Below are 21,905 nucleotides of genomic sequence, written 5' to 3' on the forward strand. Positions count from 1 at the left end.
GAGCTTGGCCGCCATATTATTCAAGCCTGCTTTTGACAAGCTCGGGTTAAAAGAGAAAGAGCTGAGAGCCTACTTGACAATCTTTTCAAGTTAGGAGACACGCCTATCCGACCTCTCGGTTTCGTCCCCTTGCACACCACTTTTGGTGAAGGTGTGAAGTCTAGAATTTTGAATATAGACTACGTTGTGGTCATTGTGGCATCAACCTACAATGCATTAATAGGTCAGACCACTTTGAATTGACTAGCTGTGGTCGTTTTCACTCTTCATCTCTGTATGAAATTTTTGACTTTAGAGGGAATCGCTACCATAAGAGGAGATTAGAAGTTAGCGCGAAAATGCTATAATGAAATCTTGAATCTACAGGGAAGCATTAAGGAATAAGAAGTCAACACCATTGAACTTGGTGGTGTCCGAGCATGAGAAGAACTACGATCACAATCTAGTGGACAGAGCGAAGTGGTTCAAATCGGAGAACAAGCAGAGAAAACAACAAGCATAGGGGCTAACTTGGATAAAGAGATGAAGGTAGACCTCCTTAAGCGCTTACAACAAAATTTTGATCTCTTTGCCATGCTTAGGATACACCCCGACCTTATGAGTCACAAGCTCACTCTCTATCTTGGCTCACGACCTGTTCAACAAAAGCGACGAAAGCTTGTCCTTGAAAGAGCACAAGTCATTGAAGAACAAGTTCAAGTATTATTAGAAGTCAGGTGCATAAGGGGGGTAAAATACCCTTTGTGGTTGATTAATGTAATACTCGTGAAAAAATAAAATAGGAACTGAAAAATGTTTGTCGATTATACTGACCACAATAAAACCTGTCCTAAAGACCCATACCGACTTCCCAGCATTGATACCTTGGCGGATTCAGTTTCAGGATATCGATACTTGTCTTTTATGGACGCATACTCAGGATATAACTAGATCCTGATGTACAAGTCGGACCAAGAGAAAACCTCCTTCATCACTCTAACAGTCAACTACTGTTATGTAGTAATGCCTTTTGGATTTAAAAATGCTAGAGTCACCTATCAATAGCTAATGAATAAGGTGTTTTCATCCCACCTCGAAAAATTAATGAAGGTCTACATTGATCATATGCTCGTTAAAAATAAAGGAAGACACTAATCTCTTGTCTGACTTAGTTGAGGTATTCAACGCAATAAGAAAACATGGGATGAGACTAAATCCCTCAAAGTGCACGTTTGCAGTGGAGGCCGGGAAGTTCTTGGACTTCATGCTCACCCAAAGGGGCATTAAAGCCAACCTAGACAAATGTAAAGCAATACTCGAGATGAAAAGTCCGACTTGTCTCAAGGAAATCTAACAATTGAATGGAAGATTAGCAGCCTTATCTATATTCTTGGTGGGATCAGCCTTGAAGTCTCTACCCTTGTTCTCAATACTCAAAAAATGGTGTGAATTCGAATGGACTCAGGAACGTGAGCAAGCTTTTCAAGAATTCAAAAGCTTCCTGAGTCAACTACCAATCCTCACCTAACTTGTTCCATAGAAAGAGCTCATATTGTACTCAATAGTTGCAAATAAGGCCATAGCCTCAGCTTTAGTCCGAGATGATGAGAATGGACAACAACTAATTTATTTTGTTAGCAAGGCTCTACAAGGGATAGAACTAAACTATCAAAAAATAGGGAAGTTCGCTTATGCCCTTGTGCTCACTTCCAAAAGGCTCCGACCTTATATCCAAGCTCATACCATGAAAGTCTGAATTAACCAACTTATGAAGGATATCCTCCAAAAGACAAATACTGCAAGTCGGATGCTAGAATTGGCAATAGAGCTATCTGAATTCGACTTACGGTATGAAACTCAGATAACAATAAAAAATCGCAATATCTGGTCGACTTTGTAGCCGAGTACACAGAAACCTAGGAAAGTTCTACAACCTATAATTTATATGTAGATGGATCATCCAATGAAACTGGAAGTGGAGCAGGAGTCATTATGGAGAATGAAAAAGGAACTCGGATAGAACTTTCATTGAAATTTGAGTTTTTGGCCTCCAACAATCAAGCAAAGTATGAAGCATTACTTGTTGGCTTGAAGCTAAACAAAAAGGTTGGGGCGGTAAGGTTGATCGTGTTTAGAAATTCTCAAGTAATAACCTCTCAAGTAAATGGAACTTACCAGGCTAAAGATCCCAACATGAAGAAGTATTTGAAAGAAACACTGGAACAATTGGCTCAATTTCATGAAGCAAAGATCCGACATATAGCTTGGGAATTAAATATTTGAGCTGATGCCCTTTTCAAGTTGGCCAGCACTAAGCCAGGGGGCAACATTAGAAGCCTGATCCAGGAAACACTTCACACACTATCAGTGGCCAAAGAAGTTGACAAGTCAGGAACAATGGCTATCTCCAATCTAGGTTTGGTTTGGATGACCCCCATTATCGAATACATTAAATTTGATATCATCCCTAAAGAAGAAAGGGAAGTACAAAACTACACCTTGATTCACAACATCCTCTATAGAAGAGGAGTATCTACACCTCTATTAAAGTGCGTCCTAGCCTCCAAGACTAAAGTAGTCTTAGAGAAAGTCCACAGCGGCATATGCGAAAAACATTTAGGAGAACGATCACTAGCTAAGAAAGTGATTCGAGCTGGCTTCTTTTGGCCGACCATGCAAAGAGAGGCAGCCGACTTCGTCCAAAAAATGTCCGCCCTACCAAACCATGCTAACTTCCATGTGGCACCTCCAGAAGAGCTCATTTGCATGACCTCACCTTGGCCATTTGTAAAATGGGATTTAGACCTCCTCGGTACATTTTCATAGGCATCCGGGTAGGTAAAGTACCTTATAGTTGGGATTGATTATTTCACTAAGTGGATCGTGGTAGAACCTCTAGCAACCATTACAGCTCAAAGAAGTCGGAAGTTTCTCTACAAGAGCATTTTTACCCAGTTTGGAGTTTCACTCTTCATCACCACAGGCAATGGAACTCAATTCACTGATTTAGCATTTAGAACTCTGGTGGCAAGCCTTAAAATTAACCACCAGTTCACGTCGGTAGAACACCCTAAAGCCAATGGACTAATAGAAGCTGCAAATAAAGTCATATTGGCTGGGTTGAAGCGCCGACTACAAGATGCAAATAGAGCATGGGCTAACGAGCTCATTCAAGTCTTATGGGTGTATCGGACAACTTCCCACTCAACAATTGGAGAATCTCCTTTTCGAGTTTCTTATGGCATAGAAGCCTTGATCCCTATAGAAGTCAATGAACAATGTGACATCCCTTCCAACAAAATACCTTGCTTAAGTTATGGTATTTCTATTAGAAAGAATATTACGTAACCTTTTCTAATATTAACTACTTAATTAGTGAGCCTTTATTTCAATAACGTATTTCAGTTTTAAGAAAACGCTAAAAAAAATTGTTTTTATTCTTTAAAGTCAAATATCAAAGATTTTCAATTAATAATAATCACATAAATACTATCAATAATAAATCTTATACAAGTAAATCTAAAAATAAAATTCAGATTCAACATACTACACCTACCCCTCTTTATAAAATAAAATCTTAAGCAATAAGAGTGAGGGACTCTATGAACACAACTTGAATCATAAATAAAGTCTACTAATCAATCGTCCGCAACTTCATATTGAGTCTTCAGGCCTGTGTCACTGAAAGAGTGAAAATTTTGGGGGTGGGAACCAAACCACAAGTTCTCAGTAGAGGTAGAGAATGCCGCGAAAATAAAGAATAAAGCGCAAATAGTTAATTTTGTTCAACAATATTTAGTTTCATTAGTTCCATAAAACACTTTGAAGTTACATAAAAAAGTTGGTTATCTGCTTTGAGTTATATTTTTCATAAATTCTTTCTGGTTAAAAACAACGTCCAATACAAAAGTAAAACGCATACACAAGCAAATCAGACATTGCAGATAAACAATGCACCCATCAATCAAACAGTAAAATAATATAAATAAAGCAATATATAGTATAGGTACACTCAAACAACACATACAAATGCATATAATGAATGTCTAGCCTTTGTGAAGGTAATAAGCTTATCTGTTGATTTCTACTCGCTCCTGTTACTACCTGGTACTAGTTTCGGATATGGCCTTCCAGTTGGCATTAACCTCTGAGCGACCTTGCCTTACAGGTGTGGCTTTTCCTAGCCGTTGAATGCCGAACATATCCTCTATAAGCATCCTTGCCTTATAGTGCAGCTCTCTTTAGGGGTGGAATAAGGTCAGGCGGCCTGCTAAGAGCCTACAGCTTGGCCTATGTTTGGGCTGGTCTGACCTGGCCTGTTATAAAATAGGCACAGGTTCAAGCTCTTATAAAAACCTTAATATATTAATAGGTCAGACTCAGATTCACTAATTAGTCTTGTTTGCCTGTCAGACCTGTCTCGGCCTATTAAAATATATTTAAATATATAAATAATTTTTTTATTAACAAAATTATGAGATATTTTAAATTTATTGTGTTTTATTAAATATACTTTTTTATATTTTAAATACTTTAAATTTTAAAAATTCTTATAAATATTAAATATGACATATTATATATAAATATTTTTTAAATTTTTTTAAAATAATATTTTTATTTTTGTTAAAAAAATTTCAGACCTTTTAATAGGCTAGGCTTTGTACTTAAAAAAAGTCTATAGCAGGTTGCAGGCCAGACTTAGACTAATTAACTACATGACAGGCCAGACCTGTTAAGAGCAAAGTCTGGCCTGACCTGACTTGTTTCGACCCCTAGCTCTCTCTAGCTATTGTATGTCATGATGTAAGGACACCACCTTACAGGTGCAACCATCAATATAAACTGGCCGTTGTATCCTTGGAAAGCAACTTTTTCAGTAGAATTATCACATCATTGCTCGGTTCCAACAGTAGACAGTCAACTTAGCTCGTATTCATCTTTAAACATTTATCTCTGCTCATTTTTAGCAGGTAAACAATCATTTCAATATTTTTCATTGTTCATCATCAATTATTATTCTCATTTAGATTTTATTTTTCTCACTCGGCCTTTATTAAGGCAAAAATTTTCTTTTTATCGCTTACATTATAATTTGTTCCAGTTTCTCTATAACTTAAAAGTTACTTAAATTGTATGAGTAACTAATATGTTCCAAGCATAGATTCATTAAGTCTATATTTAACTAGTTTGATTTTTTATACTTTGCTAAACCTCAAACATAATTCAATTATCTCTTCCTCAAAAGACTATTTAAAAGTATTACAACAATTTCTTACTTTAATATTCTCAAAAATATCTGATAATAACATAAAAAGGTATTTTTAAATCCCATACCAGAGGCCGTTACCAAATCAACCTCGGCGACTGAATTTCTATTCCGTTTTTAAAATAACAAATAAACTCGAAACTGCACAAACTTTATGTTCAAGCAACCATCTCGAACTAATCTTTCTAACATACTAAAAACCATAATTTTTCGATTACTCTAGCTTTAAAAATAGAGGAAAAACTATGACTGCTCTACAGTGTTTAAAAAACAAAAAACATGTGCAATGCTCAATTTTCAAATTTTCATATAAAATTTAGATTAAATCTAATGATCTTAGAACTTAATATTGTTTAGGTAGACTCATTTAGGTTTCTTTTTCAATTGGTTTTAGGTCATACTATTTTTAATGAAGAAGTTATGTGGATTGGAAGTTGAATAATTTTTTGGAGAGTTCTGTTTTAAAATCCATGAAACACAACCTCTTCCAAGTTCCATAACTCATTCATTAAAAAATATACAGCCTTGAAATTTAATTCGCATATATTAGAAATACTCGATTTACATCACCAATATTGTTCACCTCAATATTCATCCAAGATTACAAGTTGTTGGTTTACAAAGTTACAGACTTAGAAAACAGAACCTGATTTTTACTGCATAATATATCATATTTCAAACATATTTTTAAAACCACAACTCTAACAGTTCTGAAAGTTGACGACGTTAAACTAATAATATCAAACTTTCACGTAAAATTGGTTCCATTTTAAAATTCGAATTGGAGAATTTTCTGCAGAGTAAACAAGTTACTGTCATTTTGAAAGTTCTACAGAAAAATCAGATTTGACCACCACGATTCAAAAATTTACCATAAATTACATACTTAACAAAAAGGCATTAACTTTCCTAGTCCAGCTCCATATATTCCCAAGTTTAACCCATTCTTAGTCCTACGCAATTCTGATCATCACAAAATTAGTTATAGCTTTCAAAGTTGCTGACTTCGTTTAAAGGTAATGCAGAAAATTGGATTTTGCAGTCCAACTTTGAAAATTCATAACTAATTCTCCAAGTAATACCCACCTCTCAAAATTAAATCCTAACCACTACAATTATTATAGTTTACTTAGTTTTTAACCCCTTATAGTTTTGATCACTGTCGAGTTACTGGTTGGTTTTTAGAGTTACTACATTATTTAGAAAATCAGATTTTCAAGGGAAAGTTTCAACGTCTTAATTTCCAATCTTCTAACAACTATAAAAATCAACTCTAACCAGTCACAAGTCAATTTCATAGCTGTTGAGATGTGTTAAATAACCAATTCAAGAACAAACAATCCAAATTAATTTATTCATGATCAGAATCTCAATCAACTTATCACAACAATCAACAACTTCAATCACAATTCAGAGTAATCACATCAACTAACCATTCTCAATTAATCTAACATATTTGCAATTATGAAATGAACTTTATAGTCATTCCAAAATTTAAAAATTTTAACTTAAAAAATATCCTCCTACCTCGATTAGTTGAACTTGTAGGAATTAACCACGATAATCCCTTTTTTCTTTTGACTTGCGGCAACAGCGACAACTGCAAACTAAACTCAGTATCAACCTTAACAAAGTCATGGTAGCATCAACAATCTACCCTTGATGTAACACTGATGATTGAAAATTTGCATAACATAAATTCCTTCGTCAAGTGTACCAAATCGCCAAGTAATAAGTCACTGTTAAGTAAGGTCGATCCCACAGGGATTGATAGATTAATCAACTTTAGTTAGGTGATTTATCGAGTCAAGCAAATATTTGATGATTTTGTGTAATTGAGTGAACAAAATTGTAATTGACAAAGAAAGTAAATATACTAAAATTAAATTGCTGAAAACTAGAGAGCTGAAAGTAAATTATGAAAGGTAAATAGCAGAAACTTAAATGACAATAAACTAAAGAGCTGAAACTTAAATGAAAAGTAAGTAAGAGCAAGATTGTAAATAGCAATGAAAGATAAATTTCATGAAATGTAAATGGGTTCTAGGTGTTGGGAATCAAAGATAACAAGAAATTTAAAGTAATTGAAAGGAAGAGAAACAATGGGTGAGATTCATTAGGGATTGGAGATATTATAATCCTTCATGAATCAATGGGTCTCAACTTTATTCTCAATCATATGAAGTAGATCTATGGCGGATTGTAAATAATTGAGTTCTAATTCCTTGGCAACCCAATTTCTCTTAACACAATCAATTGCCAATTCCTTGATCTAATTGTTCATGAGAAGAGGTTAAGTACAAATTTCTAATCCATAAGCCATACAACCCTTAGGATCTCAATTCAAAGAGGTTATATGTCACCTACCAACTAAGAATGTGTTGATCAAAAGAGTTATGAGGGAGAAGGTTCAAACTGAATCATATGATCCCTTTTCCAAGGCTCGCATAGAGATTCAAGTAGATGCAAACCCCTTCCGGTAGTGAATGGATCTATGAAGCACAAAAGCTTTCCCTTAGCTACAACAAGCGGATTGAGAAGAAGAGGAAGAATTGCGTTAATTCATTTGAATTACAATAGAGCTCCTCCCGCTAATGATGTGGGGTTTAGTTCATCATCGCTCTCGAAAATCTCAGGAAGCAAAATAAAGTACATGAAAACTAAAAGTAACTAAAAAGAAGAAAGAAAAGTAGTCAGAGTTTCCCAATTCGGATCTCCAATCTCGATCCTCTGATCCGATCATCCTTTCTAAGTTCAAAACTCTTCCTTTATATACTACTCTTCTGATCTTCAAATGAGTCTTCAAGTACTTGGATGTGGGCCCTTGGCCTTAGTTGAAGTAGGTTAGAAGTTACTCAGATCCTTTCCGACGTTAACGCTGGCATTAGTGGGGTAACTTTAACTCACTAATGCCTTTATACTTTGCACGCGAGCCCTTGGAACTAGCGTTGGTACTGGCGATAGTGTGCTAACGCTGCCACTAACACTACCGCCTGTTTTGCGTTCGTAGGTTGACTCGTGCGTGCACATCCTTGTAAGTTTTGCCTCGTGTGCGTACGCACACTGCTTCATGTGTACGCACACAGACCAATTTTCCTCTGATGCGCACGTGCACTGCTCCGTGTGTATGCACATTAGCCAATTCTTCCAACCCCAACTCGTGTCTTGATCGAAGACGTTAGTGTGTTAACCTTGGTGGCGTTAACGCACTAACGCTACCTCCTTCTTCCTTGGGTAACGTTGTCCATGGTGTTAGTGAGCTAACTTTTGCCACTAACGCTGCCTTCCTCTTGAGTAACGTTAGCACTGGCGTTAATGTGCTAACCTTGCCACTAACGCCAGCTTCTTCATTGGGCAGCGTTGGCACTGGCATTAGTGGGCTAACTTTGCCACTAATGCCACCTTGTTTTCCTTCGTTGGTAACGTTAACACTGGCGTTAGTGGGCTAACTTTGCCACTAAAGCTAGCTCCTCCTTCATTTGAGCACGTTGACACTAACGTTAGTGGGTTAACTTTTCGATTAATGCCAGCACCTTCTTGCCTTCCTTTGCTTTTTCTTTGCCTGTCATCAATCAAACAAATACATCAAAGCTTTGCTATAATCACAATATATTTCATCATTCAATGCATCAATTAGTTCTTGCATAAATCTCATGAAAATGATTATAATTTATTAATGTTTGATGAATCAAAGCATGCATAGATAACTCATCCAAATGCTATTTTATTGATGAAGATAATGCATGAAACTAACTTAAAACATGTTAAAAATGGCTTGTGAAACTAGCCAAGATGCCTTGCCATCACAACACCAAACTTAAATCTTGCTTGTCCCCAAGCAAGTGATAAAACATAAGAATAATGCATGAAAACATAAAGAAGTATGAGTCCTTATTAAGAGATCTTTAATCCTGGTTCGTGAGGTTTCAATTTCATGCATGACACTAAGGTTCATAGTTTTATTGGCTTCTAGGTTCTAGCATTCTCTTGGGTATTAACTCTGCTGCTTCTGTGAGACCCTTTTATTCTTTGATCCTTGATTTGAACTTTTTGTTTTCTTTTTCTCCTTACTAGAGGCTTATTCCTTTATTGAAGCTTAGTGCTCTGTGTCAAGGCAACTCTTTATGGTAAACTTTCAATGAACACTCCCGAACCAGTTGGTTTAAGGTGTTAGGTTTGAAGCACCCCTTAGGACTTACTGACTCAAGCCTCTCCTCCAGACAACACACCACATGCACATGACTTGCAATTCAATCCTTAAGACATTGGTGTCCAGCACCTCTTTCGGTTGCTAAATGCTTTGTAACACGGTTGCTCTTGATATTGGACTTTTGGTTGATAATTCCGGGTTAGTTAATCTAAGTTATGAAGAGATGAAGCACTCCTTAGAATCTATTCATCCAAGTATATCCTTGTACAAAAGCATCACATGCATATATCTAAAGGGTTAAGCTATTGGTGCCTTAGGGGTGGCAAACGGGCCTAAACCCGCCGGACCGGCCCGCGTAACCCGCCAAAAAAGGCGGGCTGGGCTGGAAAATTAGGACCGCCGAAAGACAAAAGCCCGCCTAACCCAAATCGTTTAAACCGTGGGCTTTGTCGGGCTTTGGCGGGGCGGGGCGGGCTTCCCCGGCGGGCTGACACTTTTTTTTTTGCTGAAGTGCTGAACCCATTAGGCCCATTACCCATGAACTCACCCACTCGGCCACTCCCTACCCGACCCGACCCAATCACCATTCCCCATTTCCCCAGCCAAACGGCCGAAACCCTAATGGCCTAATGAATCCCCAACCCTAAGAGCCAAGACCTAATCCCTAATTCCAGGCTTCCTCACTCAGCCACTCCTCAGTTTGTCGTCACTCAGCCACTCCTCGACGGCCTCAGTTCCTCAGTTCCTGCGTTCCTCACCGAGTCACCGTCAGTTCCTTACCGTCAGTTCCTCACCGTCACTCTCAGTCTCTCACTCGGTCATCCTCAGCCCCTCACCGTCACTCTCAGTCTCTCACTTCCATTGTCCCTCATCGTCACTCTCAGTCTCTCACCTCAGCTCGAACTTCATAGTTCCGTCCTCACCCCTGAGTCCCTGACGGTCGCTGAGTCGGAGTCAGTTTCCTCACCGTCGATCTTTGGTCGTCGTGGCCTACAGGTTTATAGCCACCGCTGCTGCTCCATCTGGCCGTCGTCGCTGCTGCCTATTGGTCTCGGTCCTGGGCTTCTGGGTCTTGTCCTCTGACTCTGCTGGTCTCGCTCTCCGTCACAGCTGCTCCTCGCCTCATCTGTGGCTCTGTCCTGGTCCTCGTCTCCTCTGGTAAGTTTTCTGGCTTAGGGTTTGAGATTCATCAATTTAGGTTTGTTTGTTGTGTTTTGTGACTGCTGTTTGATATAGGAAAATTAGGGTTGATATTTGGTTGAGTTTTGATTATAGTTGATATTTGGTTAAATCTGATTATGGTTGAGTTTTGATGATGGTTAATAATGGTTGAGTTTTGCCTATTTGGTTAATCTGATGCAGATTCAGAAATTATTTCTTATTTTTTGTGTTGTTTGATAATGGTTGAGTTTTGATTATGGTTGATATTTGGTTAAATCTGATTATGGTTGAGTTTTGATGATGGTTGATAATGGTTGAGTTTTGATTATGGTTGATATTTGGTTAAATCTGATTATGGTTGAGTTTTAATGATGGTTGATGATGGTTGAGTTTTGCCTATTTGGTTAAATCTGATGCAGATTCAAAAATTGTTTCTTATTTTTTGTGTTGTTTGATAATGGTTGAGTTTTGATTATGGTTGATATTTGGTTAAATCTGATTATGGTTGAGTTTTGATGATGGTTGATATTTGGTTAAATCTGATTATGGTTGAGTTTTGATGATGGTTGATAATGGTTGAGTTTTGCCTATTTGGTTAAATCTGATGCAGATTCAGAAATTGTTTCTTATTTTTTATGTTGTTTCTTAATGGTTGAGTTTTGATTATGGTTGATATTTGGCTGAATACTTGAATCTGATGCGAATTCAGAAATTGTTTGCTGTTTTTTGTATGATTTGCTAATGGTTGAAAATCCTAGTTCATATAAACAATTTACATTTACTTTTATTTCAGGAAATATGAATTCTGAAACTGTGAGTAACCTTGTTACTACTGGAGTTGGTTCTGAGGCTGCTCCGGTCGAGGTTGATGAACCTAGTTCAAAAAGGCTGAGACCAGCAACCTCTGATGTTTAGAATTTTTTCAAAAAGCTCGGTCCAGATAAGGATGGAGTAGAACGTGCTGAGTGTAAAGGATGCAAGAAAGTGTTTAAAACTGGAGGTAAGCGATATGGCACTTCTACTATAAAACGGCATCTTGATAGTTGTACTCAAATTAAGCATGAAGATATTGGTCAGACTATAGCAGAATTGCAACTTAAAATGGGTTCACTTAAGATTGATTCAGGAGTGGCTAGAGATATGTTTGCTGGGTATGTAGTTGCTGGGGATAAGCCTTTTAATATGGTTGATGATAGGAGATTTAGAAATTGGGTGAAATATATTAGTCCAACTTTGAAACTTCCTTCTAGGAATACGGTTAAGGCTGACATAGTGAAAGTCCACAAGAGAGAAGCTGCGAAACTTAAAAAAAAATTTTAGTTTCCATTCCAAATAGAATTTGCTTAACATCTGATCTTTGGACTTCCAGTACCAATGAGGGGTTTATATGTTTGACTGCACATTTTGTTGATGAGAACTGAAAATTACAGAGTAAAATTCTCAATTTTTGTCATATGCCTCCTCCTCACATAGGATTTGAATTGTCTTCTAAAATCTTTACGCTTTTGACTGAGTGGAAAGTTGATAAAAAGATTTTTTCCATTACTTTGGATAATGCTTCTTCTAATGATACTTGTGTTGAACACTTGAAAAGTACTTTGGATGTGCATGGTTCATTGTTGTGTGGTGGTGAATTCTTTCATGTTCGTTGCTCTGCTCATATTTTAAATCTTATTGTCCAAGATGGAATGAAAATATGTGGTGTTGCAGTGTGTAAGATTAGAGAGGGTATTAAGTTTCTGAGAAAATCTGAAAGTCGAATGGTTAAGTTTAAAGAATGTTTTGAAGATATTGAGGGACTTGAGTATACGACTGCATTATGTTTAGATGTTCCTACTAGGTGGAATTCACTTTATGCAATGCTTGCAAGTGCTATTCCTTATAAGAAAGCTTTTGAAATGTATAAAGTAAAAGAAGTTGGGTTTAGGGAGTATTGTCCTTCATCATATGAGTGGAGAAGAACTGAAAAGATATGTGATTTCTTGTTACCATTTTACGAAACTACCAAGTTGATGTCTGGAACTTCTTACCCAACATCCAACTTGTATTTTTTACAAGTTTGGCAAATCCAGCTGATTTTAATGAATAGTTTGAAGAATGATGAAGTGCTTATAAGGAACATGGGAGAAAAAATGATGATTAAGTTCAAGAAATATTGGGAAGAATACAGTGTTGTTCTTGCATTTGGGGCAGTTCTTGATCTTAGATTTAAACTCAACACTTTGATTCATTGCTATAATGAGATTGATCCTATTAGTGCTAAAGACAAAGTGGAGCATGTGAAGAGTAAGTTATACAAGCTTTTTGAGGTTTATGACCAAAATTTCTCTACAACTGTAGAGAGTTCTTCCCAACTTTCAAGAAATTTTTCTCAAGCAACATCTTCTGCAATTGGAACTCAGCTTATTAAAATTGTTGGTGTAAGTATTTTTATCTACTTGATTATATGTATTTTTTATTTTTCATGCTTTTTGATTCATATATTGTTTGTAATGCAAAGGATTTGATGTCCTGTAATCAAGAAGCTGAAGTGAAAAGTGGAAAGAACTAACTGGATATTTATTTGAGTGAGGCAACATTATTTTGCAATGATGCAATCATTGATGTTTTGCAATGGTGGAAAGACAACCATCATCGTTTTCCAACACTATCACTAATGGCACGAGATTTGTTGAGCATTCCTGTTACTACCGTGGCTTCAGAATCTGCATTTAGCATGGATTCTCATGTTTTGAATAAGTATAGAAGTCGTTTGTTGTCAGATAATGTTGAAGCGGTGATTTGCACCAGAAATTGGATACGTGGATATGATGATTTTGGTATATTATATTTATGACATACATACTTGAGTGATTTTAAACATTATTATGTACTATTTTGCTAATATATTTATTTACTTTTTTCTAGAGGAAGATAAAGATCAGGAAGATATTGCAAAAGTAGAAGGCTATTCTTCAGGAGTCGGTTCCAATGATGTTATTGACTTATATGAAGATGAAGATGAAAATTAAGTGTATTGAATTAAGTTTAATTTGCTTTGAAGACTATTTATAATTATGTTTTTGGACTTTGGATTATATATTTATTTTGTCTATGAGACTATTTATAACTATGACTTGAGTATTTTGAATAATTGGATTATGTTTATTTATTTTGAAGACTATTTATATCCTTTGAAGACTATTTATATTTAATATTTGTATTTATATTGATTTAAATAGAAGATATTAGATATGTTCTTATAAAAAAAACAATTAATTAGGCGGGCTTAGCCCGATTTATATTGATTTAAATAGAAGATATTTGTTCTTATTAAAAAAAAAAACTAATTAGGCGGGCTTAGCCCGCCAGCCCGCCAGCCCGCCATTAGGCGGGGCGGGCTAGGATTTTGGGATCGCCTGAATAGGCGGGGCGGGACGGGCCAGCCCGCTAGAGAGCGGACTTCCGGCAGAGCGGGGCGGGGTGGGTTTCCCCACCTGACACCCCTACTAATCCACCCTATCAAAATAATGCCATTAAACACGTGTCAATAAGCTATTATTGGCTCAAAATTTAGCCATTTTTAGTCAATAGTTCCTTGCTACATAGAAATCACCTTTTTACAAAGTTTATTAATTAAAAAGGTTAGATGATAAATTTAAAAAAAAAAAAGTCTGCGAATAAATATATTTTTTTTTAAAAAATAAATTATTTTTAGTTTAAACTTTTAACTATTTATTTATATTGAACACGAAATAAAACTAAAAAAATAGTCAAGACTAGTTAAAATTATATTTTTTTATTAAATTTTTTTTATAAATTATAACTATGGTCATGGCATGTGATTAACTATTAGTATATAATTGAATTATGTTTTATAAATTATAAATTATAAATTTTAGAATGTATTTAATGTTAATTTAAATTTTTTTATATTTATTTTTTTAAATTCTAATTCATAAAATAGACTTTTTAAATAGACTATAGACTTATTGAGTTTTAAATAGACCAGACTAGTGTCTGGAATAAAAAAACTATGAGAAACAACAAGTTTAGATTTGGGTCATCTATTTACATTTTACAATAGAGATTAGACTCGTCAAATCCAAAACTCAACTCAACTCGATTCATTTTCATCCCCGTTAATAGTAAAAGTAAGAGTACTACAAAAATTTTAAAATTATTTTTTTAGAAACTACAATTTATAATTTTTTTAAAAATTTTATTTACTTAAAAAATATTTTTAAAATTATAAAATAACAAATAAAATATTTTTATATCGTCGTAACCAAATATAATTGTTAGATAAAAAAATACTTTTTTACATAAAATATTTAAATATAAAATTATTTTTATTTTTTTTAATCTTAAACAAAAAATCACTTAAAAAAGATTTTTTTTATAAAAGCTTACCCAACACAAACTCTTAAACAATTTGTGTGGAGCATTCAAAATTCGTTGAATCCATCTCGGAGGACTGTTTATCCACTTAAATAAATAGATTTTTATTTTTAAAATGATGTCCATTTGTATTTTGGCTTAAACAAATGGGTCATTTATTTTTTTTCTTATTAATTCTTTTAAAAATTTAGCATTATTTTAATATTTTTTTCATCCAACCAAAAAATCCAAATTATCTGCTAAAGTTTTGTTTGTTTAAGATTTTTTATTTAAAAATGCTTTTCTAAATTTTTTATACGTCGAATTAAATTTTTATCCAAAAATATTTGAAAATTAAAATATAAACTGCATAACTCGTATAATAGGTCGGACTGGTCATAAACAATTTGGACCAAAAAATTAATATCTATGAACAAACAAAAAATAAATGGATCAATCAATATAATTTACGGACTTACATGAGTCGAGCCGAGGTTATACGGAACGACTACTAAATTCCAACTGAGACCGGACGTTATTTAAAAATCCATAGTGCTCGTAATGTGTGTAAGTGTATTGTATAAGTGTATGAAATATGAGTGTAATATTTAGAATTGGAATTGTCCAATTCACTTGATAAAAAAAATATTAATTAATGACTAAATTTTATAAATGATTAAATTTTATAGAATACAAGTATTAATTAATGACTAATTTTATATGACCAACAAAATTTATTATATATTTTTTTCACCACTTAATTGACAAAAGTATTTTTGTACTAAATTTTAAATCATAAATTCCAAATTTAAAATCTTAATTAATGTTGATAAAAAAGTGTTGCCTTCATTTCTCTTAATTAATTTCAATAAATAAAAAATATTAGTACATAAATAAATAAATAAATATTTTTTATATATAATATTTTATAATAATAGAGATAACTTTCTGTTTTTAAATAAATATACACAAAACATGTAAGTGTATAACAAATATTTTTTTATTTATTAAGATTAATTATTTTGCTTAAAATTTTTGTTAATTTTAAAAATTATATTAAAATATTACGTTCCACTATAACGTACAAAAACATATTAAATGTCTATTTTTACTAAAAATAATATTATATAATATAATTTTTTGTCTAAATGTTAGTAAATATATTTTTTATCTAAAATATTATATATATATATATATATATATATATATATATATATATATATATATATATATATGAAAAGGTTAGACCTGTTATTTTATTCAGTTTTTTCTAAAAACACTTTTTGTATTCTTTTATTTACATTTTGAAAAAAATAAATAGAAAATCATCAATAATATTTCTACTTTTCGAAATAAAAGTAAACATCTATTTTTATAAAAATGAAAAATTAGAAAAAAATATAACGACCTAAATTATTAAGATCTAATCTATTTTAATCTAATTATATATAATGGTTTAAGGGCAAAATTAAGATAATTTATGTTATATTTGAGAGAGAGAGAGAGTTACATCATCTTTTAAATTTATACTAATTTCTTTAAAAAATAAAAATTATAAATTTATGATATCTAAAGATATTTTTAATAACAATAATTATTTAACATGATTTTATTTTAGTATAATATAATATAACTTTATGTGAAATAATAAAAAATAAAATTAATTATTTTATATGTTAACATCTTAATATAAATTTAATTTTAATATAATAAAAAATTTACTCTATACTCATTTATCTTTTTAAAATTTATTATAGAAAAATGGAATTATATTTTTTATTAATATATTAATATTGCTATATTTATTAAAATCACTGGTTTTTGGAATTTTTTATTAAATGAAATTCACTCATTATAAAAATGATATTTCTAATACACAATTATTTTGGCTCATTTTATCCACAGCTTGTAGTCTTGTACAAAGTGGTATTGATGTTATGTTGATGTTAATTTGGAAGTCATTAAATTGATAAAAAAAAAGATTTTTTTTAATGTACAAAGATTTTTTTTATTTTTTAATATGTTTAGCAAATTTTTAATAATAAAAAAATATTTTTTTAAAAAATTACAATTTATATTTTTATAAAAAATATTTTTTCTTAAAAAAAATATTTTTACATAATAAATGAAAAAAATATTTTTATTTTATTTTATTCAAACATAATTTATAAATAAAAAATTTTTTTATAAGAAATATTTAAATATAAAATTATTTTTATTTGTATAAAAAATATTTTAAAAATATGATTTAAAAAAAGATATTTTTTAAAAATTAAGGGCTTGTTTGGGTGAGTTTTTAAGAAAATATCTTTTTTTGAATTATCTTTTTTTAAAAAATCTTATAAAAAAGTAAAAATAATTTTATGTTTGGATATCTCATACAAAAGATCTTTTTATTTATCAATTATGTTTGGGTATAACAATATAAAAGTATTTTTTTATTTATTTGTTATATAAAAAATATCTTTTTTTTAAAAAAAAATCTTTTAAAAAAAAGATATAAATTACAGCTTTTTAAAAAAAAGATGTTTTTCTAATTTTTTTAGTATTTTTACTACTAAAAATTTGCCAAATACACTAAAAATTAAAAAAAATCATTTTTTATTAAAAAATCTTATTTTATCAAAATAATAACTTACAAACAAGTACTAAGTCTTAAGAGCCCTTGGTTATATTATAGTAATTAGTGAATAGTGACTAGTTACTAGTAATTGAGAGATATATTAGACAGGTCAATGGAAGATCTTGGCTCGCTCTCTCAATCAAATCTGAGTTGGGTTATTCATTGAATCATTGTTGCTCCAACCCTCTAAAGGAGAGAGTGGTTGGAGAAAGAGGGAGAGATGCTGGACAACGCTCAGGCAGCGATATTACCCCAAGCAGCGGAATCGGGCACTGTGGTCAAGCGCTACGCTCCTCCTAATCAGAGGTGTTATTGATTATCCGAATCCGAATCCGAATCCTCTTCCGTTTCCCTTTTCTTTTCCCATCTCATTTCTACTCATTCTTCTTTCAGGAACCGTTCTACCAACAGGCGCAAGTCTTCTGGTTAGTTCACTCCTTCTCCCCATTCTTCATTGCTTTTATTTATGTCATTTGAATTCCTCCTAAACCAGCTCATCTCATCGAAATTGTAGCCTAGATAGCCCCTTCATTCTAATTATGCACATACCTTAATTCCTTCCCATTTTACCTCCTGAATCCAGATCATAGTTCCTTCCCTCTCATTTGCCCTGCTTTCCATGGACCATCATCTCCATCAACACCATAAAAGGACTCCCTTTTCTTTTTTTTCTTCAGACACGCATCTCTTTTTTATACAAAAAAAAAAAAAGAAAAAAAAACTTACTGGTTATATATCCATGAAACAAGTTACGGAAGCAAAATCAGGACAAAGTCACGGCCCAAAGACTGAGTTTAACCAGTAACAAAATCTCACCAGAATTATCATTTTTGTGCCAGAGTGATTCCCTTGTAGCATTTTAGAATTTCTTAACATGATATTTTATGATCTTTCTTTTCCATTTGTAAATTATGTTCGGCTTCATTCCAGAGTACACAAGAAATGAAACATAAAAAAGAGTGTTTTTATTGTAGATACATATATTTTCAACGTGAAACTGGAGTTTTTGTTGTCAAATTTCACCAACTGTTCTTTTGCTTGATTTCTCAGTACCGCAAACGAAAAGAAAAGAAAGAAAAAGTCAGTTGCTACTTTAGCTACTTGACCTCTTGACCTTTCCTAAAGAAATATTTCTACAATTAACCATCCTGATTAAATAGTTGGGGATGAATATAGATTCTACCTGTCAAATGAGTTTGATGTCTCTGATATTCGAGAAAAGGAGGTCTATAATTCGGGTTTTGTTGTTGTATTCAGGCTTGTAAAATTGTGTTAATGAAGTCATATTGAGGGATGGTCAATTTGCAGTTAGTACAAAATATCAATGGGAAACCAGTGGCTGCTGTAAACAATACCTTTAGGTCTTAAAGTTAGAATTTTTAGGTTTTCAAAGAATTCGTGTATAATCAAACCAGAAATAAACCACAACTTCTGGTGAATATTTAATGCTTTGTACCATAGAAAGTTCTGTGCATTTGATAAAATTGAAAGATCAAATTTATTTGGATTATAGAGGAAGAAATTGACCTAGGCATTATATTGTCAGTGACAAATGCTTCCCTTTCTAGTAGCTGTGGTTTCCTTTGAAATTCCTGCATTAAGGTACTTACTTTTAGTGGTGTAAAGAACAAAAGTCTTAACAAGGAGAATTACTAGCGTTAGTTACAGTCTTCAGTGTATGTAATTCATTTTTATTTTCTGAGAAATGCAGACCTCACAATGTATTTGCTTCCAGTTCTGGTTTTGTTTGGTTTCTTTATAATTTATAGATGTTGATTGGCTCCTGTTAGATCGGCTTGATCGAGGAAACAGTGCAGGAAATGATTCAGAAAAGAATCAAAATGCTTTGCCAAGAAATGCTCATGTTCCAGATCAGGGAGATATTGGTGGCTACAGTCTTGTTAATGAGAATCATTATTCAAGATTCATAGCTCTAGAAGGGTGTAGCTGCAGTGCTGCTTCCCAGCTTCTTAACGATCGTATGTTTACATCTTGTTCTCAGTACTTTTCCTGTGGACTTGTGTGTGTTGATTAATTGCATATTCGTTTAATGTTGTGCTTTCTATATTCCTTAGGTTATTAGAATAATAGGTTATTAGAATAATCCTTTAAGAAATGACATTCAGCTTCAATTGGCATACATTGCTTTGAGATGCTCGGATTTAAAGTTATCGATTTCAAGTTTTATCTAATAATTTTGCTCATTCATTCTTGTGGATTTTGGAAGTGCTATTGCCATCCCATTGAGTTAGTTCCTTCAAGATGGTTTATGGTTTTCACTTAACAACTGCATAGGCAAAGAAATCTAGAAATTGCTTTGTGGATATTGAATATATACTTTGATTTAAGCTGTCAACCCTATGGTTTATGCATACATGGGCCCATTTGCATATCTTTCTTCTTCTTCTTGACATTAAAAGTTCTATGATTCATTTGTCCATGATACGTAATATAAATTTATTGGATTACAAAGGGAAAGGGAGGAGGAAAGAAATGTCTGGTGGTGGTGAGGTTTCGAATAGGCAAGATTTGTTCATTTAGTTTTATGAGTACACTATGTCCATATCCTTGGTTAACAGTACTTGTTATTCGTTGGCTGTAATTTTTTCCAGGTTGGTCAGCTGCAATACAGTCATACAATAATGCCAAAGATTCATCTGGTGAGTTGGCAACCTTCAATGCTGACAAGCTTTTCCTTTTATGAATGTTTTCTACTGTTTCTAATATTTGATGATATGGAACTCAAACTAGTTGAGTAAATCCCAGTCTTGCAATCATAAGTTTTGCATGAATTGAACTCAATCATAAGCGAAATTATGAAATGACTAGGACTAACTACTGTAATAGACCGATTCTTTTTAGCAAATTTGGCAGGCAGTGTCTTGTGAGTTTAATGTATTTATTGCCCCAAAAATCGCATAGTCGTATGTGTTGTATTGGCTACCCTTGTTAGGAGAAATACAGCATGCCAATAACAAGGTGTAGTTCATGCTGAGGATTCATTAAGTGATGGATATTCATTATTATTTAATTGAAGAATTCCTCTTTAAGCAGCCTCTAGGTGTTATCTCTTTCTTTTGGTTTTCTATATTTCCATATTTTGTTTATGCATTTTTGTCGCTTTTGTGAGCATCTATAATCTGGACAATTCCTCGGTAAGATCAAGTGATAATCAGTTTATGTTCTACTTCTGTATACAAACCAAGTAGTATGGCCATGTGATGTTGCTTTCTAATTTTCATTTCTTCCAACTTTGATATATCAGAAAAGCCAGAAATGTATTCGGGTGCTACATCGTCAGTGTGGACTCAGTTCAGACTCCCTCATCAGGTAAGCTTTGTACTAATCTCATCCATCCATCCGTCCGTCCAGTCATCAATTGATATCTTGGTATATTTCCTTTCAGATTATGTCCCCAGGTCCTTCATCTTTTGGTTCACAGCTGGACTTCCTGGGAGAACTTCGCCGCCAAATGCATCGTGCAAATCCTAATCCTGGTTTCAGCCCGTGATGGCTGACTTGGATCATTTAATAAGTAGTAGACTGGATCCCTTAAGAGCACTTGGCGGCTCAGGTATATCTTGTTTGTGACTGTGACGATAACATGTGAATTACCAAACTGTTTACATGTTTCGCGGTATATGTAGCTGGATGATATAAGAATCTATGCGCCACTCTGTAAATTCCATTCAGGATTCATATTTACTATGCCTTCGAAGAATGAGTTCCGTCGTTTTTGACTTTTCGCTGTATAACGTAAGCAACAGAGAAGTTCAACTTCAATATAATATGAATTAAATTATTCCCCAAGTCTAGAGGTTTTCTCAAATTTACAATTCACGTTTGTCACACATACAAGTCTTTTTTGCTTACAAGTTAAACAAGTTGGTCCAAATCTAAAAAAAAAAAACACGCGCACCACTCCTTTAGAATCGAGCGTCCAACGCACGCCTTAATCACCCTTCTACAACACGTTCATGATGCCGCATTTTTCCTCTTCTTCCTTAATCAAAACGCAAACCATCAAGATTCAAGCGACGTTCGAAACAAACTACGATTCTGCAGAAACATTTCAACTCCTCGCGAAAAGTAGAAGAAATCAAGAAGAAAAGATACAAATCTCCATAAAAAATCACAAAAAAAAAATGAAGAAATATTATTCAAGATACTATTTTACTGTTCTTTTAGGATTTTTTTTTTAGATTGTTTCTGTCATGTGCCTCATCCTTAACTAGCAAAACATTAAAAGATTTTAAAAAGAAATATACTGTTTCCCCCATGTTTGGGTGTATTTTTTAAATCCTTTTGGTGTATTTCTATAATCATTTCTATAATCGTTTGGGTGTATTTCTGAAGTTCTATTATCT

General features: G+C 33.3%; 2 protein-coding genes across 2 annotated transcripts; both read left to right on the plus strand.

The window, feature by feature from the left end:
• Positions 1-12,010: 12,010 nt before the first annotated feature.
• On the plus strand, positions 12,011-13,567 carry LOC130945296 (zinc finger BED domain-containing protein RICESLEEPER 2-like). The gene is made up of 3 exons (XM_057874028.1): positions 12,011-12,980; positions 13,181-13,375; positions 13,464-13,567. Exons 1-3 carry the CDS (start codon positions 12,011-12,013, stop codon positions 13,565-13,567), a joined length of 1,269 nt encoding a protein of 422 aa, XP_057730011.1.
• Positions 13,568-17,629: 4,062 nt separating this feature from the next.
• LOC130946709 (uncharacterized) lies at positions 17,630-21,340 on the plus strand. The gene is made up of 6 exons (XM_057875545.1): positions 17,630-17,844; positions 17,932-17,963; positions 19,329-19,517; positions 20,151-20,198; positions 20,804-20,868; positions 20,945-21,340. Exons 1-6 carry the CDS (start codon positions 17,759-17,761, stop codon positions 21,047-21,049), a joined length of 525 nt encoding a protein of 174 aa, XP_057731528.1. The 5' UTR covers positions 17,630-17,758; the 3' UTR covers positions 21,050-21,340.
• Positions 21,341-21,905: the final 565 nt, after the last annotated feature.

Source organism: Arachis stenosperma, chromosome 8, assembly GCF_014773155.1.
Source record: "Arachis stenosperma cultivar V10309 chromosome 8, arast.V10309.gnm1.PFL2, whole genome shotgun sequence".
In the NCBI taxonomy this organism is placed as follows: Eukaryota; Viridiplantae; Streptophyta; class Magnoliopsida; order Fabales; family Fabaceae; genus Arachis; species Arachis stenosperma.

What these genes read in the sequence shown, in the direction of transcription:
- LOC130945296 (XM_057874028.1), top strand. Translation starts at nt 12,011, where the DNA reads ATGCCTCCTCCTCACATAGGATTTGAATTGTCTTCTAAAATCTTTACG. An exon ending in TATTAAAATTGTTGGTGTAA is followed by an intron (nt 12,981 to 13,180) that starts GTATTTTTATCT and finishes AATGGTGGAAAG; the next exon opens with ACAACCATCATCGTTTTCCA. An exon ending in ACGTGGATATGATGATTTTG is followed by an intron (nt 13,376 to 13,463) that starts GTATATTATATT and finishes ACTTTTTTCTAG; the next exon opens with AGGAAGATAAAGATCAGGAA.
- LOC130946709 (XM_057875545.1), top strand. Translation starts at nt 17,759, where the DNA reads ATGCTGGACAACGCTCAGGCAGCGATATTACCCCAAGCAGCGGAATCG. An exon ending in TACGCTCCTCCTAATCAGAG is followed by an intron (nt 17,845 to 17,931) that starts GTGTTATTGATT and finishes TTCTTCTTTCAG; the next exon opens with GAACCGTTCTACCAACAGGC. An exon ending in CAACAGGCGCAAGTCTTCTG is followed by an intron (nt 17,964 to 19,328) that starts GTTAGTTCACTC and finishes GGCTCCTGTTAG; the next exon opens with ATCGGCTTGATCGAGGAAAC.